Consider the following 23,252-nt stretch of genomic DNA (forward strand, 5'->3'; position numbering starts at 1 on the left):
ATTCCTCAATCCCCATTGGGTACAATGCAAGTATTTATATTGTTTACTATTCCATGCTTCTATAATAAAATTATTACGTTCTACATATAAAAAGTATATAGGACTAGATTCGATATCAACTCGTTGTAGGAGAATACATAATCTATATTATAGACATCTACGAAGTTATGTTAAATGAAAAAACTGCGAGTTTATTAATAATAAATTAAATTATTTTCGACATAAACTTAACATAAATTTTATTTTATACGTAAGTAAATAATCAACTAGTAGAGAGGAATGGGATCAGCTTGGGAAGCGCGTCTCAGACTTAACACAAGCAGTCTCGAAGGGGACCCGGCCAGCTTGACGGTGCACTGCTCCAAGAGAATTTTCCAACGAACTGAAGCTCGTTCGTCCGCTGACATCGCTTTCAGTTGAGCTGCCTGAAACATTATTGTTAAGACCACACTTCTATTAATAGCAGAAACGGACACAAAATACTTGCGCTGGGACATTGTTTTAGAATGGGTTTTTTTTGTAGGTACTTGCCGAAAAGCCAAGGACTTCTTCCAGTATATTCACAGGAAGGCGGACATTTAACTCTCCCGTATGATCCGCGAAGCGCATTCTCAATTCTTCGACGTTTTGATCCCTGAATGAATAAACGGGTGTCCGTTACCACGTACAGTATTATATACGGGCAGACGGCAGAGACTCGTCTCCCTTGGGGACTATTCACACAGAGGCGACGCATGTCCTAAGACGCCGAACGGACGTCAGCGTCGCTCCGCCAGAGTGTAATTTAAAAAACGCGGCGCGCGCCTCAAGCGACGCGTCGCTTTGTCTTACGTCCTTCATATACAGAATGTACTCAGGAGACGTTTTTTAAATTACACTCGGGCGGCGCGGCGCTGACGTCCGTTCTGCGTCTTAGGAAATGCGTCGCCTGTGTGTGGATCACGGCTTGCAAAACAGCGCGAAGTACGACGCTGAAATCTGCAAGCGTGGCGTGTGACACGTAAGCACTTAACAGGAAATTGGATCCTACCTATTTAAAATGGCATGAAATAATGTTCACGAGAAAGATTTTTACCATCGACCGCTATGAGCTATTTAAAATTCTTCTTAAGTACTTACAGTAATTCTTCTTAAGTTAGTAGTAGTAAAAGGGGTGACGATCGATCAACATCACTAGATTCTCAAATTCTAGGGCATCTGATGAAAAAATAGCATGTCACCGTTTTCCACAGAAATTAAATTATCAGGTAGCTATTCCGAGCTACCGCTACTGGAGTGACGCGCTAGCCACTACTCACGCGACAAGGTCCTCGAGGTCGAGCTGCGTGCAGAGCGCGTGCAGCGAGGCGCAGAAGGGCGCGGCGGCGGCGAGGCGGTCGCGCACCTGCGCCGCCGACGCCGCCGCCGCGCGCTCGCCGCTCCACGCGGCCCACGCCGCCGCTTCGCCGCCACCTATGACATTAGTGACTTCATGTCGCTGTTCGCTAACACCTGAACGGAGATGTTCTACCCCCTCTAAAATTTCATGCTGGGTTTTAGGCCTGTTTGTAACTTTTTTATGGAGCGAAAGTTGTCTCGTCATCAGGTATTAGAGAAATCTTCTACCGCTAAAAGTTTTATGAAAATTATGACGTTTACAAAAAAAAACGGCAGGATTTTTTTCTATGGACTAAGTAGCTAAACAGTCAGTTTCGAAAATATTGTCACAGCTAAAGCGCCAAATACTTATAATACTTATATTTATTTTTAACCGCCGCACCCAAATCTCAAGGAAGGTGGTTCTCAATTCGTCTGTAAGTTTTTTTTTGTTTGTTCCACGATATCTCCGTCGTTACTGGACCGATTTTGATTTTTATTTTTATCGAATGTATATTCATACAGATTGGTCCCATTTTTATCAGAACCCAGTTCTGGTGATGAGATCTGAAAGGCATACATATGATGATTTTTGTGTTTTTATAATAGGATAAGGATATGATAGGATCCTCAAATCTGAACGGCACGCTTATAACGACTTTGGTATTTTTATAAGAACAGCTTGCGTTTACTTTCAGAACAGTGAAATTTGGTGCAGTGGATCGAACTTATGATGATGATCAGAACGGAACTCCTCAAATCTGAACAGCACACTTATAGTGGCTTTGGTATTTTTATAAGAACGGCATGCACTTTACGCCCAGAAGAGTGGCATTTGGCAGAGGAATTGCTGATGAAGATCAGAACGGAACTCCTCAAATCTGAACGGCACACTTATAGTGACTTTTGTATTTTTGTAGGAACAGCATGCATTTAAGTTCAGAACAGTCACATTTATTTGTTAGGAGATTTGTTCTCTTTGTTATGCTTACATATTGAGTTTTCAAGTCAAATTCTATAAGCCTCGATTTCTTATCTTATACTTTTAAACGAGCAATTCTTGTATATTTATATATTTATTTATTTATTTATTTATATATATATTTATTTACACTGACGATCTCGGAAACCGCTCTAACGATTTCGCAGAAATTTGTTATGTGGGGGTTTTTGGGGGTGAAAAATCGGTCTAACTTATCCTTAGGTCCCGGAAAACGCGAATTTTCGAGTTTTCATGCGTTTTTCTTCGCGCGCCATCTCGTGTGCAGTAGTTGTACTGTTAAGACAGAATTCTTTCGGTCGATGTAAGTACTATTTATTGCAAACACTAGATGGCGACACAGGTCAAGGCTAAAACGAATAGAAAATACACTATTTGTGTTTTTGTGGCGAAATGCGCGCCATCTCGTGTGGAGTAGTTGTGTTGTTAAGGCTGAGAATTCTTTCGCTCGATGTAGGTACTATTCATTTTTGAACTAGATGGCGACACATGTCAAGGATACGAAACAGAACCGAGCGAAGCTCGGTTGCCCAGATATTAATTATGTAATCGGATATATCGGATTCATGAGGAATTGAGGAAATTCCTCAAACCTTAACTGTATACGTATATTCATTAAATTTGTGTTCCCATCAAATAATCAAAGATTTATATTAATAGCAGTTTTAAAAATTACCTACACATTTCGACATAATCCAACATTCGCAAGTACCTTTCACCAGAACCCCAAAAGCGGCGGTTTTTTAACCGCCTTCCAAATCTCAAGGGAAGAGGTTCTCAATTCGTCTGTATTTTTTTTTATGTTTGTTCCTCGATATCTCCGTCGTTACTGGACCGATTTTGAATATTTTTTTTGATTGAATGTATATGCATACAGATTGGTCCCATTTTTCTCAGAGCCCAGTTCTGGTGGTGGGATCCTGGAGAAATCGAGGGAACTCCTCAAATCTGAAAGGCATACATATGGTGATTTTTGTGTTTACGTACGGAACAGTGACATTTGGTGCAGTGGAACTCCTGATGATGGTCAGAATGGAACTCCTCAAATCTGAACGGCACACTTATAGTGACTTTGGTATTTTTATAAGAACAGCATGCACTTACGTCCAGAACAGTGACATTTGGTGCAGTGGAACTGCTGATGAAGAGTGAGCCGCTCCTGGTTAGATTTCCGTTCTGATAATCATTCTCATCTGTAAGTACTTCAGAATCATCCAAATTTCAAAATTGGTTCAGAAATGACGGAGATATCGAATAACAAACATTAAAAAATATATAGACGAATTGATAACATAATCCAACATTTGAAAGTATTTTTCACCAGAACCCCAAAGGAAGGCGGTTTTTTTTTCTTAAAAATTATTATGATGACAAAGGTAACTATGTTTTATTTGAAACTTTGGTTGGCACAGTAAATTCGACTGCACTGCCTTCAAAAACCGATAAATAAATAAACTTACGTGTATTAGCCTGGTTCCTAACATACAGAAGCAGTGCCTCGGCATCTGCAGTATGTGGCTGGTGGGTAACAATAGTACGCATGGACACCTGCACGCCCACACGGCCACGCCACGACACGCGTGCGTCCGATATAAACAGCACGCTTTCGAGCGGACGCCAGTCTTCCGCCCTGAAATATCGAGTTGTTTTATAGAGGTGTTAGCCCGCGAAAGAGGGATTACACATTTATAGTCTTGGGTTTTAAGAGACTGCTCAAACCTTTGTATAGTATCTATGTCGAATATAACTAGCTCGATGGAGGCAGGCGTGGTGTTGTCAATAATCTCTACGTTCCGCAGAGTCATGTCCACGCCAGCTTTGGTCTTGATGCTTTTTACTGGCTTTACAGACTTTACTACAACGAGCAAGTCGACGTACACATTGTCACCTTCTGTAAAAGTAAATAAAAATTTAGACATAACAGAGAACAAAAAAATACTGATGAAAAGGTAACTAAACGTTCTAATTCTACCGACTGCGCCATATAATCGAACGAGCAAGCTAAGTCCTTACATTCGTTCTTAAATTGAGATGTTTTCACAACAGCGTGTCGTAATTGGCGTTGCAAGTTTGTTACACACTTACCTGGCAGTTTGAGCACTTCTCCAAGTCCGTAATAACCAGACGGCGGTTTAGACGGTATGTGGAGGAGCGGGAGAAACGACGCAAACGAGTCCCCGGTGTGGATACACACGTCGGATGTGCCCTCGTTTAGGACAAGTTCAAAAGGAGAAGTTACCTGGAATTGTATTGTATCATAATTTTTGAGATATATTTTGAATGAAAAAACATGTTGAATTAAAGGTACACTTACTAATGGTCTATACTCATCATTGCCGCTTTTAACGCAAATCTTCGGTTGGGAAATTTCAACTGAAAAATGTTTGGTTCTTTAGGAATAACTATGGCAAATATCCAAAAATATCTCAAAGTATGAATTTTTGAAACTTCATAAAAAATTTCAAGTATTGTAATTGCCCGCTGAACAAAAGTAGGTACTAAAGTTATAAAAGCAAACTTACCCACATCGCCAACAAGAAACCTTTCATAAAAAGTTAAGGCGAAATACTCGGAGCCCCAGACGTCGACATTAATGGTATCTACCTCTGAATCTCGCATGACAAAACCCATAACTCCTCTAGAATCCCCATTTTTCTTCTTGGATCCTACTGCACGCGGCTTCTTTTTAGCTATAATAATCCCTACTATTAGGGCACTCTTTAGGTTTATGTTTAGGTTATTCAAACGCACTCTTTGAACTCCTGACATTTTATTCTAAATATGTTTTTCACTGAGTTATCAATAACTTGTGAAACACTTCTTCCATTATTTCAATCGGACTGCCGCCATAAATAGTGGTTCGTACCGGACACGGATGTATATTTTGACGATGAAGAGCACTTCCGTTTAACCGGTTTTTTCGGTTGTCATAAAAAACAATTAAGTCTTCTTTACACACACCGCAATCAAACTATGGAACCCCTGTTTAATATATACTGGCAACACTGAAGCTATTCCAGCTACTCATTAAAACTTTTATTTATGAACTTGTCTTCTAATTCCTTGTCTGAATGAAACTTACTTATATCGATTGATGACAAAATGTCAAGTGTCAACATTATAATCATGAAGTAAAAATCAAACAAAATCACTGAAAAAATTCACTTATCATAGATTTGAAATGAATTATTGATAAATACTAGTGCCTGTGTTAGCTCACGTCGCAATATCATTGTTCTCAGTGCTAACGATAATTTTCCGTTTCTATTTTCTCAATGTAACCTATGAGAAAGTGTCGGCGTAGTATAGAATACCTGTTTTAAATTTAAAATATTCTTAGAATAGCTTTTTAATAAATTATTACTTAACGTTAGCGTGTTATAAATCTTCTCTATTTATTGTACGAATTTCCTAATGTTGGTTGTTTGAGATGTATTTTTATTTATACACTTCAGTAACATATTGGTAAGTGTATATTATGGAAAGACACGTTTCCCAGTCGAGGAACAGGTCGATTTGGATATAGTGTAATGAATTATTTTTTATCGATAATGTGACTAACGCCATTAAAATAACAAATTTTGGTTCTAGATACAATAAAGTAGCAAGTTCGATAAAATGGAAGAATCAAGTTTCCTCCTTGATCCAGCTAAAGCAGATAATTTATATCCGGCACTATTCCAGTGCTTTACAATCATATTATGCGGGTAAGAAGATATCTACTGTTATTTGCTAAAAAATAAGTCATATTGAAAGGAAAATATCATATCATATGTTATGACAATAGAACTATAATTGAATTACCTTGTTAGTTTCTTAAATATTTTTGATTTCAAATATATTTTTTTATTGTAGGTATATAGCCGGCCGTCTAAATGTGGTGTCACAGACGGAATCAAAAGGGATTGCCACATTTGTGGGCACCTTTGCTCTTCCATCACTCATATTCTTGTCCCTGGCCAAAATGGACTTCAGTACAGTGAACTGGACATTCCTTATGGCTATTCTATTAGCCAAAGGAATTGTGTTCTTTGCAGTCATGATTGTCACCATCCTGGTGTCAAAACCAGTGAACCTTGGGAGAGCTGGTATATTTGCTATCTTTTGCACACAGAGCAATGATTTTGCCTTGGGATATCCAATAAGTAAGTGTTGAGGTTAATCAACTTCTATTCATGTAATTAGATATATTGCATCTTACAAAGAAGACTGTAGAGAATATTATCAATGGAAGTTTTTAAAAACTTGCCACAGCCAAATACAGTAACTTCCTCCTTCTTGGTAAAGAAGTCAACCAACTTCTTCCAACTAGTAAGTCAGTAAACCTAAGTTGCTAAAAAATTTAATATTATTAAAACATGCTCACCCTTAAGAAATTCCAAAGCTGAACTAGAAACTATTAGATAAAGTCAATATTTTTTGTGTTGTTCATTTCTAACACTAAATGTAAATTTCAGTTAGTGCAATCTATGAGAACTCACATAAAGAATATCCTCTCTTCCTATACTTGATGGCCCCAATATCGCTAGCAATACTAAACCCAGTGGCTTTTGTATTAATGGAGATCAAGAAACAACGAGACAATGCTCAAATAGTGACCACATCACCAGAAGGAGAGAGATCAAGTGAACTGTGCAAGTTCAAGTTGTTACGGCAAATAGTGAAAGGCATTGCTCTGAACCCGGTTTTGGTGATGACAGTTCTGGGTATTATTGGCAATATTGCCTTGAAACATCCTCTTTCACCATACATTGAAATGCTACTGCAAGTAAGTGTTATTTGTTTTGTTATTTTTATGTACAGTCAGAATCAATATTCAATATATATTTAATCAAGTGAATCAAATGTCAAGTATTTTGTTCACTCATATATTTCTGGATGTCAATAGGCTAGTTTCCTACACTTAAAATGAAATATTTTATAATATATATTTTATATTATAAAATATATTATTTTATAATATATTTTATAATATAAAGCACCACATAATTAGGAGAAAAATATTGACAGTAGTTATATTTAAATATAATTTCTATTTAATATAAATAATAAACTCCTCAGTATTTCATAGTAATTTCGTATTAGCAAATCGTTTTGACAGTTCTTAAAAAGAAACTGATTTGACTAGTAGTAAACTAACCTATTATACCTACTTATAAGATCTATCTATATTAACATGCATCAAGTAATGATACTTTTTTGAAATGTTTATGCAAGATTTGCAGGATCATCAATAAACAATTATAATTTCAGGTGTTTGGAGATTCTTTTTCAGCCAGTGCTCTATTTTTATTGGGGCTAAGAATGGTTGGCCAAATACACAGACTGAGAGGGCCAGCTCTGTTGCTGCCTTGTGTCCTAATAATGGTTAAACTGTGAGTCCAATATAGTTTATCTCAAAAAAAAAACAACATTTTTTTCCTTTGATGACTGATATTTTAACATTATTTTACTAGAAGATTCGTAAAGATGTGCTTACGGTCGATACGAAATAGATCAGTATGTTGGTACCAAATTGTCCTTTTGCCCTTTATTACTTGCTTACCATAAACATACTTTCACAGATCATTCATATAAAAATACAAGCAAATCTCGTCCGTGCCGGCCGCTGTCACAAGTAGTCATCTTTCTGACTGGATCAAGTACATTATGCTCACATACCTTTTCAGGATTGTCCTCCCAGTAGTGATGAGAGAGAGCGTCAGCGCACTGAACGCAGGGGGTAACGAATCAGAGACATCCTCGTTGTCCACCTACGCATTCTTGTACGGAACCATACCCACTGCGCCTGCTGTATTTGTCTTCTCTAATCTGTATCAACTTGAGGTTGATCTGGTAAGTAATCGACATAAATAAAAACAAGTCTTGGATGAATTTTGATTTTGTCAAACAACGCGAAGCCGAATCCACGATTAGCTATTCCTACCGAGGCATACAAGATTGACATTGAACATTGTCACTTTTTATAATTTTAACCGTGCCTCAACCGAGGAAAACGCGTAGGGTTTCGCGACCGAAGCTGATGTCTACATTGGCCGTTTGCCGTCCGAGGAAATTGCCGATGCTGCTCGCTCTGAGTGGACCCGGCTAGTCAACACGAAGTGACCGCATTCAAATGTACAATTTCAGATGGCCTCATCAATGGTGATCTGCACTTTCCTGTCAGCGCCTATAATGTTCATGTCAGCCCAAGTGATATCAATCAACAAAGACTACGCGGAGCAGATGAAGAAGTTTGGCTTCCACCTGTCTATAGTGTCTTTAGTGGCGTGTGTATGGTTGATAACGGTGTTCATTGCTACGAAAAAGTATAAGCGTATGCCGCACAGATTGACGCTGTGTTTAATGGTATCACAGGTAAGTTGTTATACTAATAGTTTATTATAATTGCGAGTTTTATGCAAAAGCATATTGTAATTAAGTATTTTGTTTTGTTCAAAGTAGTCAAGTAGAATTTATTCTCTTAGAAAGCCCTATTTCAGCTCTATTTTACTCGATTTGCGATGGCAAATCTTAGCCCTTATTTTTTATTTATTTAAACCGCTAAAGATCTGATAAAAACAATTTTAGTGAAACATTTATTTAAATAACTATTCTGATCCCCACACTAGGCATAGCCTGTCCTGTGTTGGACATATGACATAAACAGTGTTACAACAGATTAAAATTAATAAATAAACTTTTGAAGTTCGTTTTGACAGAAAAAAAGAACAGGTAAAATGAAAGAAAGAAAAAAGATTGTAATTACTCCCGATAATGATATTAACTTTCATACAGGCGCTGCTAGCTATCAGCGTGATCTGGGGCGGTCCCCACACGACGTACACGCCATCTTGGTCAGTGTTGCTCCAACAGACGCTCTGCACCTTCAGCATGTACTCCTGTCTGCTCTGGACCTCCATGCTGTCTATCGGCCTCCTCATGTTGCAGGTAAATGACAATCTGTTATAGTTACTGCTAGGTGTCAGCATGATCTGTCGTCGGTGATACTGCAGCAGACTATACACTGCAGCTTCAGTTTGTACTCCTATCTATCGGCCTATGACAACCTCTTTCATCCCTGACATAAAAATATAGGTGCTGAGCACTAAAGATTTCATTCATCGATGAGCCTTTTGCTATCCTTATCGCACGCGCAAATAAAATTATATCGGCTACCCGCAGACAGTGGCATTGACCGCCGCCGTCCGGGCGTAAACAATTGGCATTGTCATATCTTTCGGGTCACATCTGAAATCAATATACAGAGAGATTGTAAATACAAAGAAAATATATGTTTTTAATTTATTCGTTATGACAACAATATTTTTTAAGCAATTTTTCTGTCCTCGGACTGGAAAGCATATTGAGCGCGTTTTACGAACTTTCGAATATTATAATATTCTAAGATCGTATAATTATCCATTTGACAACCGGGCGTAAATTATAAACACGTAAGCATAGTAAATTATGTTAGGACTTATGAAGACATGCGATCATTTTTTGAGGTTTAGTTAGGTAGATAATAGTATCAACGTGAAATAATAATATGTTAGGCCATAGTTTAATTTAATTTTTTTTTAATTAATCATATACTTTAGAGAAAACGCTCATGATAGGTAATCAAAATTCAGCAAATGATTCACGAGGAAAACATCGAAGTTGCAGTATTTCGTTACCAGACCCTCTAGCACAACTTGCCTTGTCGCGCGCGAGTCCATGCAGTCCATGCTTGAAGTCGCGCCTGATGTATGGACTCGCGCGCGACAAGGCATGTTGTGCTAAAGGGTCAGATCAGCGAGTTTAATACAATACTAACTCGATAAGTAGCTTAGTACAATATGATCTTGAACTATTGCTCATCCTTAAGTACCTACTTAAGGATGAGCAATAGTTCTTAACCCCACGTAATTTAATCCTGTAATGCGTGGTTTGCGTATTACGTATCATGGAAGTTAAACTTTTTAACTCTGGTGCAATAGATTACTACTACACACCTGTTTTTACTTAAAGAAATACTGCAGAAGGTTTTATTTGATTTCTATGGTGTCTTTTTTGTATGTACACAATTCGTGAAATTCACTTCAGTCGACTCTTCTTCTTCTCAGTTGTTCCCTTATGGTTGAGGATCGTTGGTCACGACCAGTCGTCTACAGCGTATCGATATGAATATTAGTTGATTTAGTAACCCTTGTATTTGTATTTTATGAATTGAAATTGAAATTTAGGAATGCAACTACAATATTCATTTAGCCGTTATTTCCGTCTGTCCGTCCTCATTAATTGTGTTTTGTTTGCAGAGCCGCGGGCCCTGCTTTGTGGTGACGCTGTGGCCGGTGCTGGCGTTCGTGGCGTGGGGCGCGCCCGCCGTCATGGCGACCGTGCTCGTGGCCACGCGGCCCGCGCTGCAGCTCGACGCCAAGGCCGTGGACGCCATCCGGCTGTGCCTGCTCGTGTTCTGTATCACGGGTGAGTTGAAGAGTGTGAACTACTGGCCAGCATACTTGGTGATGCGGTCGCTTCTCAGGTTTATGGCGTGCTCGGCGCCAAAACCGTGGACGCTATTCGGCTGTATCAGTTCATGTTCTGTATCACGGGTTAGTGTTATTTAACAAATAGACTTGAGTCAAGTCTAGAGTAATTTTTGTACACAATTCTCAGCTGAACCCAAGAAAGACCCTCGTAAAACAAAAGAGAACGTTCCTGGCCTGTCAGTTTTTCGGCACTGTTATACCTAATTTGCGTTTGAAAGATCGATATCGTCCGGCAAATTGATAGTATGTGGACCTGTGGGATGAATTCTAATTTTGTAAATGCCTACTTAATTCTTACAAAGAAACGAGCCGCACGTGCGCAGCGACTGACGATAGGGTTGCCTACGGATTAAAACGAATTAATACTGAGATAAAATGTTATACTATTATATTCAAGTCTTGGGTACTTTGTAGGTATATATACAGTATTTATATATTTTTGTTTAAGTTCCAACATGACAAGCCTTATTGAACTTTTCCGTGTGACTTAATCAATAGTAGATCTGTGTAAGAATGTCCTATGGTATTTATTTTATTCATGATGTCTAATTTAACTGAGCATTATTAGCCACTCCACACGCGGACATCACATAATGAACCTTAAAAAAACTCGCGACGTAAAGGAACAATAGAAAGTGCGAACGTGCGTTCCGTGAGAAAGCGCGCAACCCCTGACTAGGCCGCGAACTCGCGGCCGCCAGCATGTACTTGTAGAGCGGCGATAGAATCGCGGAGTGAGCTGCCGCTGCCATGACTTAAGACGATCCGGCAATTATAATTTTTTTTTTGTCCAAGTTACAACGGGTTGCCTGACACTCTACATCCGTTTCCGGCGGCGCAGCGCGCAGTTCGCAAGTCTCTCCGCCGACATCTCACAGTCGCCTGACGAGAGCTCCGGCCTCGTCGATAACGAGCAGCCGGTTTCCACCACGCAGTCTGTCTCTCATAACGGTGAGGAACACTAGCCGACACTAGCTTGGTTGAAAACGGAGAGATAAAACATTGATTTAAAGTTATCAAATCTTTTTTTTATACTACGTCGGTGGCAAACCAGCATACGGTCCGCCTGATGGAAAGCGGTCACCGTAACCTATGGACGCCTGCAACTCAAGAAGTGTCACATGCGCGTTGCCAACCCATTAGAAACTTGTACACTCCCTACAACACCACAAATCTAGACGAATCTTAAACTTATCTCTCCGTTTATTTTTTTTTAAATCGAGATTTAATCGCGTATGACTACATATTAAACTGACCTACAAAGTTTCTTAGGGACGGCGTTGTCCCCGTGGTCTCGGATGTAGTCATACGCGATTAAGTCCCGATTTAAAAATAGTTAACGGAGAGATAATTTTAAGATTCGTCTAGATTTGATAAGCGCGGCGATACTCTGGTAAGGTCCATTTACACAGCGCACGAATTCGCATGCGCGATGACCTACCGTGTAAATCAGCCCGTATTCGTAAATTGCATATCTTTGTTCACAATACTCGCAGGAATTAGCGATACTCAGATAGAGAGATAAGATAGCGACTCATCACTTATTTATGCCGGTGACTGTACGTGAGAAAATTGAGCGCAAGCGGCATATTTAGATGCGGCTTTACACAATACTATCAAACTGCCTATATTGTAAAGCCACGGCTAACATTTTAGCTGAAAAACACATTGACTTTATTAATGTCTTGTTTCAATGCAACATAGGAGGGGAAGACCAAGGTACTTAATAACTTAACTACTCATAAGGCCCAGGATTCGACAATAATTGTGGGGGGTTAGTAAATTATTTACCAACCTCCGAAAGAGAATAAACTTAAAATAAATTCCATTGAATAACTTTAATTTAGGTGCAGGTTATTGGTACCTACTTTAAAATATTACATATAGTATATAGGTCGTAGGCCAATAGGGCGTTAGATGATATCATTTGTTAGTCGTATACCTCGAAATCAAAAAATTCTAGTAGCTTTTCACCTATTCGCGTTTTGCCGCGATAGCGTATTTTGTTGTAGCGTTTAATATCGATGGTATATTTTGTTACTCGCATATATTTTTAGTAGATTTTTACAACAGTAGCAAATTTTGATGTAGCATATTATCAATAGCCTATTTAGTTAACCGCGTATAATTTCAATAGATTTTTACAACAATAGCAGATTTTTATGTAGCAATTGCTTCACTTCACTAATAGCTTCTTCAGTTAGCCGCAAATATTTTTAGTCGCATTTTACCTGGGTCGCATATTGTTTTAACAGTTTTGAAAACAGGCTATATCACTGGGATATAATACGTGGTCAAATGGACATATATCAACATCATCATTTGCATTCTGTGACAGACAGCAAATAGTGTCTTTTATTTTTTTAGTAATATCAGTGATATTCACAACGAGGTTATATAACCAGGAGAAAAACTACAAATGCGACATGCATTTACAAAACAAAACTATAAAGGTAAAGTGCTTGAAGGAAATATCACGATATCTAATAACGCATTACAAACAAATATTTATCGAGGTGAAAAGCGACTACAGTGAAGAAAGGCAGGGAAGTAAATATACTATGAATTTTATACACCATTGTTATTAGTGACCAAAAATCATACTACAAGAAAAAAATCGGTTCAGAAATTTTGAGATAAAGCGAATAGGTGAAAAGCTACAAGGATTTTTTGATTTCGAGGTATATGACTAACAAATGCCAATTACCAATAAGTACCCATTTAATTAAAATTGACACTTTATCCCACGAACTGTAAGACCTGGGCCTTACATTTTCCAAACCTGCTAACTCTAACACATTTATATAAATGATGAATAGAACTACAATTGACAGGTTGCTACGGCGCCATCACAGCGACCCCGAGTCCCGCGAAGAGCGTCAACGGCAATGACTGCTGTTCGGGCGATCCTCGCTGCGAGAGCGGGCTCGTCAACTCCACCTCCCAGGACATCGAGGACATCGCTGACCACAGGTGAGTGGCTTAACTCCCTGGCAGTGGGGGCTGGTGAAAATTTCTGCTAGGAAACACTGAGCAAAAAGAACCCTACCTTAACATTAGATACTTAACTAGTAATCAATTTTAGGCAAGCCGGTGGGAATCGGCTTGTACGGACCAGCCGCTGCTTCTCCCTGGTATATACAATACAACCCTCAAATCAACGCGCTTCAGCGCAAAATCAAAAGCTAGCTCCCTAATTTGACATTTCGCCACATAACATCACCCCGACACTAGCTCCACATTCAATCCGTCGTTCACGAACAGTGCCAAGGTTGACCTTGGCACTGTTCGTGAACGACGTTCGTGTGGTTCGTGAACTATGGTGAGTTATGGTCAAAATAATGATCATCGGCTTTAAAGCTGGAAAAAGTTTCACTACACAAAATAGACTAATGAGTTTGTAAGTACGACAGTCCTTGAAATGCTTCTGTCACAGACCAATCTCAACGATCATCAATATTATGAAAGAGGCGCGTTCCTCCGCACACAGTCTTAAGCTCGTGTAGGTGAACGCGTGCCATGCTTGTATGACTGAGATATGGAGGTCGACTAGTCGCGTAACTGTGAGGTAACCTAGAGCGGGTGGGCGGCACTTTCAGCAGGGAACGGGAAAGGCCATACGATAGTACTCTTTATTATACAGTCGTATAGTTTTTAAAGACAATTTTTCCTCCTTCAGGGATTGCGCATGCCCTCCGTCACAAAAGCAGCGTTGCGCCGGCCCCGAGCCGTGCCAGTACCTGAACGAGCTGGACCGCGCCGCCGGCCAGCTGGGGCTGCTGCCGCCCGAGACCACTCGCGGCCGCGGCGGACAGCTGCTCAAGCACACCGTGCTCATCATACTCTACAGCCTCGCCATGTTCATCGTGAGTACTGCCAGAGTATACCGCCTGCCGTGCCCATCGTGAGTGTAGTCAGAGTATACAGCCTGACAGCTGCTCAAGCACACCCTGCTCATCATACTCTACAGCCTCGCCATGTTCATCGTGAGTACTGCCAGAGTATACCGCCTGCCGTGCCCATCGTGAGTGTAGTCAGAGTATACAGCCTGACAGCTGCTCAAGCACACCCTGCTCATCATACGTCGATTTTTATCAAAACAAAAAATATTCGGAGGTAGAAATCAGGGGCCGAATTATAGGGGAAAGGACTGACTAGGTACATAACATAATAATTTAAAAACCTCCATACAGAGCGAGGCAATGTGCTCGCGCGACTATCGTCCGATGTAGACGTGCCTTAGCCGAGGCAGGTTGCTTCGCCTAGCAAAACGTGCGCACTGCCTCGTCCTAGCCACGTCTCTATTTCCCACGCGGGCACGTTGCCTCGTGACGCGTGGACCCGGCTAATGGGATAAATTTATCTTATCACTACAAACACATTCAGGGGAAGTAATCAAGGCACAAATTAAAAAAAAAGCTAATCTATCTGTGTTTTTATTCCAGGGAATAACATACACGACCTGGCGCATGATGCAAAAAGACGAAAGCGGGGTGTTCATCGAGATACAGTTTCTGGACATCGCGATCACGTACGGACAGGCGCTGATAATGTGCGTGCTGTTCGGGTTGGACCCCGAGGAGATGATCATACCGGCCGTCAGATACTTTAAGAAGAAGTGGTGAGTCTTATTGTTATTTCAGTTATTTCGGTACGCTTCCTAACTTTTGTTCGTAGTGCGATCGCCTAAACACGTAATAGCGACCCCGAACTTTTTCTTCTTTCATGCGTTATTTTTTCGGCTCATGAGAGTATGGGGTCCGAATTGGCAATTATTTGCCAATCCCATGACTAGATTTCATGTAGACACTAGTTTTACAAAAGCACCTGTCATTGGAACTTCCAACCCGGAGCGCTCACCATTAAGATTAGCTCGGAATTGGCAAAATTCGACGACAACATATAGGGTCTCTGCTCTTTTGTTATGTGGATACTAAATTACTTTACGATCTAATGTAATATTTTCTTCATCTCAGGCACGGCGCTGATACGGTTGTGCTGCCTTCAGTGGAGGATCTCAGCTTCGAAACCAAACACGTCTGCGACCAGTTCATAATGCACCATCTCGACCGCTGCAAGGAAGCCATAGCCAAAGATACCAGGTAAATAAATCTGCGCCCATAGCCAATATAATAAAAGTTTATCATAGCGAATTAAACTCTTATTAGTTTGACAGAGGAACATTAGCGTACATATCGTTCGCTACGTTGAAAATTATTGGTTTCGCCACGCAACGTTTGAGCGAACCATAAATGTGCCGTGTCAAACAAAATATGTTTTTTTTTTATATGTTTATCCACTTATTCACAGGTTTTTCTGTGTCGTATCGTATCATACAAAGTACCATCAGTCTGTTAAGTCGTTTAGCCTCCAAAAGCGATGTTTCCCGTACGTTGCACAAGATCGTCTGCAATAGACGCTAAAGCCAATACAAAGTACCTGGTTTCACAAATGACTTTCACCACTCTATCTCCTAGATGGCGCATGCGCACATACCGCAACGTGTTCCGCGGCTCTTGCCTCGTACGCTGGCTCATCAGCTGCGGGCTTGCCAAGGACGAGGCGGAGGCCGTCGCCTATGGACGACACCTGCTCGACGGCCGCCTTATCGCGCACCTCAACAACAAGCACCACTTCACCAACTCTCCGCTCCTGTACACCTTCAAGTAGACAATATTATACCGAGGCGGAGCCGGTCGTCTATAGCAGACACCCGCTCGACTGCCACTTCACCAACTCGCCGCTCCTGTACACCTTCAAGTAGATAATACTATACCGAGGCGGAGGCCGTCACCTAATATGGACGACTCCACCTCGACGGCTACCTCATCGCGCGCCTCAACAACATGGACCACTGTACCAACTCCCCACTCCTCCAAGGTGTACGCCTTCAAGTAGATACTATACATACACCGAGGTGGCGGTCGTCTATAGCAGACACGTGCTCGACGGCCACTTCACCAACTCCCCGCTACTGTACACCTTCAAGTAGACATTACATGTATCCAGGAGGTGGTCGTCTATAGCAGACACCTGCTCGACAGCCGCCTTATCGCGCACCTCAACAACAAACACCTCTTCACCAACTCCCCGCTCCTGTACACCTTCAAGTATATAATACATGTATCGAGCAGGCAGTCGTCTACACTCTACAGCATCAGCAGACACCTGTGACCTCTGTTTCACTACGATGACGTTGATTCTTCTGTCCATTTCTGACTCGATAAGTACTCGTTACACATACTGTAAACGGCGAAACATCCCTGTCGGTTGAAACAGACGCGTCATCAAAGATCACATACCAAAGATAGGTGAAGTAATATGCGTAATTTAGTAAAAATATGCAAAGAGCGAATGCATTCATTTATACAACGAAAACTATTTTCGTTGTTTATTTTATAACTCTATTGTTATACTTAACATAAACTAGTAATACAAATCGTATGACGCCGTACTTATCAAAGCTGACAAAGTACCCAAGTCAAAAAACTAAAGAAGTACTTCACGTGGCAAGTGATATTTATTGAAAACTAAAATATTAATATATTATAATCCCTTTAAGTTGTATCTAATTCCGTGAATATTCGATTTTATATTTTATGGTTTGTCTCGTATCTTTTTTTAAAGTGGAAAATCATAGCCAATGTAAAATGGTGATAAGGTAGTAAAGACTATTAAGTATAATTGATCCAGTGTTTATTATAGATAGTTCAAAAAATATAAGTTTTAGTTTTAAATAGCACAAAATATTATTTTAATATATATAAAAATGTTAAGAATCAATTTTATAGTATTTTTTTAAATATTTTTATCACCAAGGTATTTGTGGGTTTTATGAATAAGCATGGTTGGATTCATAGTAGTCATGGAATACCTCGAGGATTAATCGTAGTTATAACAAGGCAAGGAAAAGACATTTATATTTAATATTAAAGGTCGTTTACTATAACGGCTAAAATGTAACACTATGTTTTATGTCCGTTCAGAGGATTTGGTTGGCCTCTGAGCGGTCGTAATCGCGTTATGCTTCATGCTTTCAAAAAATGAGCGCACTCCCATCTTAAAAGCCGGCAAGGCACCTAACTCTATGATTACGTCAACGATATGTGATATACTTAATGACCAGTTACGAGTTTGATCTCAAGCAATGGGAATAGCCGCCTTTACACAGACGCTCTATCGCGCGTGATACAGCAATCGCGTGTGAAAGAATGCGCGTGTAGAGCCGACGGGAGGGGAAGGGAAAGACCGCGCGATTGCGTGCGCTGGAGCGGGCGCGTAATCGCGTGGTTGAGGTTGTCTTTACACGTACGTTCGCGCGCGCAACATGGCGGACATACGCTCGTGGACTAAAGAATTAGTGGTTGAATTACTTGCTCTTTACAAATCGATACTATAAATAAGAATAAACAATAATAACGCGGTCTATCGCGCACGATTAGCCTTTACACGCACGCTCTTTCCGTTCTCAAAAACTTCGACGCGCAATCACGCGCGAAAGAACGTGAACTATCCTGTACGCTCCGGGAACGCGCGATAGAGCGACTGTGTAAAGGCGGCTAATATCCCGTATCTAATAACGCCAAGTAAAAAAAATACTTGATTAGTGAGAAGAAACCATGTTGTCATGATTATTATTATCCTTTCGTATGCGTCTGTCAAAAAATTGTCATTAATATATTAGTCATAATAACTACATGTTAAAGTTGAAACAATATGGAGCAGATCTGCTCCTAAGCATACGAGAGGTTAAATATATTATGTATGGTAATTCCACGGAAGTTGAAGTGAATGATAACACACACAGCTAAATAAAGATTAGTACTGATTGCAAAAAAATGAATGAATGAAATGAGTGAGTGAATGTAAAAAAAAACCGGTCAAGTGCAAGTTGGACTCGCCCACCGAGGGTTCCGTACAAACTTTCAAACTCCCCAGTTAAAAATATTTCATGTTTTCACATAACTCTAACGACTTGATTAGAAGACAAAGTATAGGTACTAATGAGCATTATTGTGAATAGCGCCATCTCTCGGTGAATTCGCTAACTAATTTGCGCGACCATAGTATGTTGGTTTTTCAGGGATTATTCTTTATAATGTTAACCGATTTAAACAATTTTTACTTTATTGGAAAGAAGATGATTTACGTAACATCTCGTATTAATTTGAAGTACTATATACATCCGCAAAGGTGGATAAATTAAAAGTAAAAATGTGAAAAGTTTTTTGTGAATAAAAAAAAAAGTTTTCAAGATACAAACACAATTATATTTTTCCTGTAATATTTAGCATAAAACCAATGTTTCCTAAAATTTTCATAATTTTTCGTTGGTAAACTTCGGAGATAAGGGAGGGGGGGAACGGTATTTTTTTTTTACATTTTCCTTCAAAATTCTTTTTTTTTCCACAACAAAAAAATTATAAAAAATAGTTTATTTACGTTCAATTTAAGCTCTTTCTAACGATACCCCACTTGACCTAGTAACTTGAAATTTACAGTTTGCCCCCCTTTCATTTTGGCCATTTTCTACAATTAAAATTAATAAATTTAAAAAAATTATACCTTCTATTTGTAGAGGTTCACAATGTTCACAACTATTCCAAATTTCAAGTTGATAGCATTAGTAGTTCTCGAGATATTTAGGAATGTGACAGACGGACAGACAGACGGACAGAGTCGCACCATAAGGGTTCCTGTTGTACCTTTTTGGTACGGAACCCTAAAAACGATTAATATATTTTTGAAAAACATTGTTATTTATTGATATACTTATCTTTAATGGTATTAAAAGCAGTAGAAAATAATGAACAAATCCTTTTATAAACCACCGTCACTTGGCATATCTTCATCTGATTCGTTAGGATTGATTATAAGGTTTTGGTTTTCGGTTAAATCATCTATCATAGGTTCCCTTTCCCTATATCTTTCTTCGTTTTCTTGAGTTTTTCTGAAAATATTGTGAAACGTTTCTTTATCAAATACTGCTGCTATTTCTTCGTTTAATTTTGTCATGACGCTATTAAATGTGAACTGAGTATTACTAGCTGGAAGTCGCGGTGGCACAAATAAAATTTTGCTAAGGACAAACGATATTATTTTATTAAATTAAATTATCCAGTGAACTTTATAGCTCATATGAAATTTCACTTCCAAATAAGTATTCAGCTATCGATATATTTTATATCGGAAATCGCTTATACTGCGACTTCTATGTCTGCTGATAAAGTAATGAAAAAAAATAGGTAAACACCATTTTAACAGCTACGATGATAAAATAAGGTAATTTATTACATACTATCTTTGATTTCTACGATTTATTTTACAATCATAATCTGACAATTAATTAATCACATACCTACGAGATATTTTATTTTCTGTTTTGTTTGAAAATTGTTCTATAAACGTAATTCTTAACAAAATAGTAAATAGAAACTTTTTGGTCTTTCTGACAATTCACTGTTGAATCTGCAGTCGGTACACGGTAAGAACACTAATTTCAAAATCTCGTTGTCATTACATGACAGTGTTATAGTGTGCGTGGCCTCAACTGAGTTGAAACTACCTATATCTAATAATCATAATCAAATATCCTTATACTTGTTTTATATGGCCGCCTTACAAGAGCCAATTTATTAATTGATAATTTGTAATTGATTGTATAATTGCAATAATTTCTTCAGCTATTTAAAGTATAAAATTGTGTTGGACCTAGGTTTTTGTTCCAGTCTTACTTATAAAAAAACATTTGACATTAGTCCATTTGGACGTCAATGATTTGTTTATATCATGTAATACCAATAGTCAGTGAGCTGGAAGATCAAAAAGACAAATATAAGTAGCGGCAAAAAAGTCTAGCGTTGACCCTTATTGCGTAGAAGTCAAAAACAGGTCTCACAGGGGGCGAAGGCTATGCGTCCCCATGCGCAGCGCATCCACATTTCACTCAGCGCTAAACTTACGTGCCGCCACTTGTAGCTAACTTATAATTGTAATTTAATATATTATAAGTGTCTATAATATTCATATCATAATTATGTAACCTCAATAGTCGAAACACAGTATTTTACTCGTACCTCGTACCTATTTATATCTTAAGTTATGACATTGAAATGGTATGGATGGTTGAGTTTTAATTTATTATGCGTAATTTGAACAGGTAGTTCAAAAGTGAAAACTGATTCAATACAAAACATATGTTCACACATTAGGAATTAGTATTTTATTTATCATTCAATATGTGCTCCAATAAATTTTTACTGTATAACATAATTGGACACTATGTACCATTCTAGTTATTTGTGTCAAAATTACAAAATTAATTGAAATTTGTCCTTTATAGTAAGGACATTAAAGTAATTATGTGAAATCACACCCTTATCATCTCGCTACAGCCTCTAGATAGTCTTAGCTGGGTTGTGGCCGTCCATCAAAGTATCAACTTTTATGATCACTTGGGATTCTATAGGTAAATAGCTCTCTGAGGATTTTGTATTGTTCAGGCATCATAGTAAAAAAACTGAAAATGGAATAGACGGTAAGAATATTTAAAATGGATATCACTCCATTATTAATGTCCAATACTTCTTCTATATCATAATGTTACATTTACATTACATTTGATATTCATTTGCTAATGTAATGTATAGGTTATTTTATTTTAGCGCAGAATTTAAAGTTTTCCATATTATGTAATTATGAACAAAATTTAGGAGTATTTTGTTATTGGCTTGTTAAGTGGTCTGATGTCTCAAGCTTGCTGTGATGTTTAAGTAAATAAATGTTTGTAGTTAAATATACAATATCACTATTACAGATACATATTATGTATTGTAAAATATTATTGTTGTTGTATTTTGGTGAGCAAATATAAAATGTAAAAAAAAAGAAATGAATAAACATTGTTGCAATCAGTATTTGTTAATTTGTATTGTTTGTAATTTGCTTTCCCAAATCCATGTTTAAATAATTATGTGACATATTTAGCCCCGGCAATGGTTAGAGCTGTAATTGTTATTTAAGATACAGCAGTAAATAGTCACCAAATATGCTAAATAACAACAAACAACATGTAGCTCCAAAAAGACATGGGTGTCCTTCTGTATTACCCTACTTTCACTGGAGAGGTCAAATTAGGGAAACCATCAAAACAAAGAAATTAGTATAATGGTTTATTCCTGATTTTCTTCATCATTTTCATCACCATCATCGTCAGCTTCAGGTGCTTCCCACCATGTCAGCAGACCGAGTCCTGGCTCGTTGATTCCACCGACTATTCTGTAAGGGGCCACAGTCTGGACAGGGCAGTCTGACCCTGGTGGGCCCGTTGGTAAGCTCTCTTCGAATGCTTCACTGGTTACTCTAAATCTGATGGTTTCACCTGTAGCCAAAATGTGTCAGAAATCTAAATTAATAAATTTTGTTTATAAAGGATAACAATATCCCTTTTAATTTCAAGAATAATGAAAGAAATTAGATTAAATTTTCATGTATGTTGGTGGTCATAATAAAATCATGATTGTGCTCAACTCAAGAAATGATCTCATCTGAGAATGTTTCCCATAGTCAAAGTCTCAAAGTGTAGTAATTGTTAGTGAAATGTTTCAAACATAGGCTGGAAAATCATATAAGCACTTTAAAAAGTGCAAAATAAACAAAAGTATAATATTACCTGCATCCATAAAAAGGTCATGTTTTTCTCCATCTTCCTTGGGGTACTCCCACACCCACGCTTGCTCAGTCTCATCAAATCTCGATGGGTGCTGCAGAGCATTTACTGGTATCAACACATCATCAAAAAATCCTAATGTAACTGAAATATAATAAAAATAAAGTCAGTTAGTCCCATTTGCGTAAGTTGAGGTATTTTCTATTATGATTGTTATTTATGTTTATTTTTTCACACTAAACAAGATAGTAATATTTTATATTAAAATATTCCATGATTTTATTTACCATGTACGCCTTCTCTACCACAGCTTCTAATTTTTCCTATCAGTATTTCTTCGATCATTGGCCTGAATACTATATACCTAAACTTGACTTCAGTGTGCGAAGATCCATCTCCAGGAAATATGTATGAATGACCAATATGTGTGATGTCAAACAGCGCTATACATAATCCTACATTTAAAACAACCTGAAACAATATATAAACATGCATAAGAAGGACTTTAATCAGATTTAACTAGTTGTATGAAGTTACAAGACATCATTACCTTATTTGCTAATTTCCTATTAAGTAAAGTAGTTATAGATTCTGATAAATTCTGATGAAAGTGTTCGGGCGTAACCCGTATCACATCTTTCATTTCCGCTAACACAAACATTTTAATTGAAATTTATAATAAATTACATTAAGGCGCCGACGAACTTCTACAATC

The 23,252-nt window shown here is 38.5% G+C and overlaps 3 protein-coding genes across 8 annotated transcripts; 1 reads left to right on the forward strand and 2 right to left on the reverse strand.

The window, feature by feature from the left end:
• Window positions 1-217: 217 nt before the first annotated feature.
• Window positions 218-5,140, reverse strand: LOC125232178 (meiosis-specific with OB domain-containing protein). 2 transcript variants are annotated; one of them, XM_048137807.1, is made up of 8 exons: window positions 4,879-5,140; window positions 4,671-4,729; window positions 4,442-4,595; window positions 4,076-4,247; window positions 3,817-3,986; window positions 1,299-1,452; window positions 532-634; window positions 218-425 (listed from the first exon to the last, which is right to left on the reverse strand). In XM_048137807.1, the coding sequence occupies exons 1-8, from the start codon at window positions 5,123-5,125 to the stop codon at window positions 267-269; spliced, it is 1,218 nt and encodes a 405-aa protein (XP_047993764.1). In that variant the 5' UTR covers window positions 5,126-5,140; the 3' UTR covers window positions 218-266. The 2 variants fall into 2 exon arrangements, with proteins under 2 accessions (XP_047993764.1, XP_047993765.1); XM_048137808.1 differs by lacking the exon at window positions 532-634 and having other exon boundaries at window positions 288-425.
• Window positions 5,141-5,463: 323 nt separating this feature from the next.
• LOC125232257 (integral membrane protein GPR155) lies at window positions 5,464-16,553 on the forward strand. 5 transcript variants are annotated; one of them, XM_048137912.1, is made up of 16 exons: window positions 5,464-5,821; window positions 5,948-6,063; window positions 6,212-6,501; window positions 6,814-7,124; window positions 7,610-7,731; window positions 8,026-8,191; window positions 8,486-8,713; window positions 9,134-9,286; window positions 10,636-10,804; window positions 11,665-11,820; window positions 12,574-12,588; window positions 13,689-13,842; window positions 14,549-14,735; window positions 15,315-15,490; window positions 15,846-15,971; window positions 16,347-16,553. In XM_048137912.1, exons 2-16 carry the CDS (start codon window positions 5,975-5,977, stop codon window positions 16,537-16,539), a joined length of 2,535 nt encoding a protein of 844 aa, XP_047993869.1. In that variant the 5' UTR covers window positions 5,464-5,821; window positions 5,948-5,974; the 3' UTR covers window positions 16,540-16,553. The 5 variants fall into 5 exon arrangements, with proteins under 5 accessions (XP_047993869.1, XP_047993871.1, XP_047993873.1 ...); XM_048137914.1 differs by having other exon boundaries at window positions 13,704-13,842; XM_048137916.1 differs by having other exon boundaries at window positions 13,725-13,842.
• Window positions 16,554-22,027: 5,474 nt separating this feature from the next.
• Window positions 22,028-23,250, reverse strand: LOC125232261 (DNA-directed RNA polymerase III subunit RPC8). The gene is made up of 4 exons (XM_048137923.1): window positions 23,088-23,250; window positions 22,825-23,008; window positions 22,541-22,681; window positions 22,028-22,249 (listed from the first exon to the last, which is right to left on the reverse strand). Exons 1-4 carry the CDS (start codon window positions 23,196-23,198, stop codon window positions 22,041-22,043), a joined length of 645 nt encoding a protein of 214 aa, XP_047993880.1. The 5' UTR covers window positions 23,199-23,250; the 3' UTR covers window positions 22,028-22,040.
• Window positions 23,251-23,252: the final 2 nt, after the last annotated feature.

The sequence above is a fragment of the Leguminivora glycinivorella genome, chromosome 12 (genome assembly GCF_023078275.1).
Source record: "Leguminivora glycinivorella isolate SPB_JAAS2020 chromosome 12, LegGlyc_1.1, whole genome shotgun sequence".
Classification (NCBI taxonomy): Eukaryota; Metazoa; Arthropoda; class Insecta; order Lepidoptera; family Tortricidae; genus Leguminivora; species Leguminivora glycinivorella.

Coding starts and splice junctions, on each gene's coding strand:
- LOC125232257 (XM_048137912.1), top strand. CDS start 5,975: ATGGAAGAATCAAGTTTCCTCCTTGATCCAGCTAAAGCAGATAATTTA. Junction 7,732..8,025: donor GTCCTAATAATGGTTAAACT/GTGAGTCCAATA, acceptor ATACCTTTTCAG/GATTGTCCTCCCAGTAGTGA. Junction 8,192..8,485: donor ATCAACTTGAGGTTGATCTG/GTAAGTAATCGA, acceptor GTACAATTTCAG/ATGGCCTCATCAATGGTGAT.
- LOC125232178 (XM_048137807.1), bottom strand. CDS start 5,125: ATGTCAGGAGTTCAAAGAGTGCGTTTGAATAACCTAAACATAAACCTA. Junction 3,987..4,075: donor GACATAGATACTATACAAAG/GTTTGAGCAGTC, acceptor TCGATATTTCAG/GGCGGAAGACTGGCGTCCGC. Junction 635..1,298: donor GACCTCGAGGACCTTGTCGC/GTGAGTAGTGGC, acceptor TTATTCATTCAG/GGATCAAAACGTCGAAGAAT.
- LOC125232261 (XM_048137923.1), bottom strand. CDS start 23,198: ATGTTTGTGTTAGCGGAAATGAAAGATGTGATACGGGTTACGCCCGAA. Junction 23,009..23,087: donor ATAGGAAATTAGCAAATAAG/GTAATGATGTCT, acceptor ATATTGTTTCAG/GTTGTTTTAAATGTAGGATT. Junction 22,682..22,824: donor TGGTAGAGAAGGCGTACATG/GTAAATAAAATC, acceptor ATTATATTTCAG/TTACATTAGGATTTTTTGAT.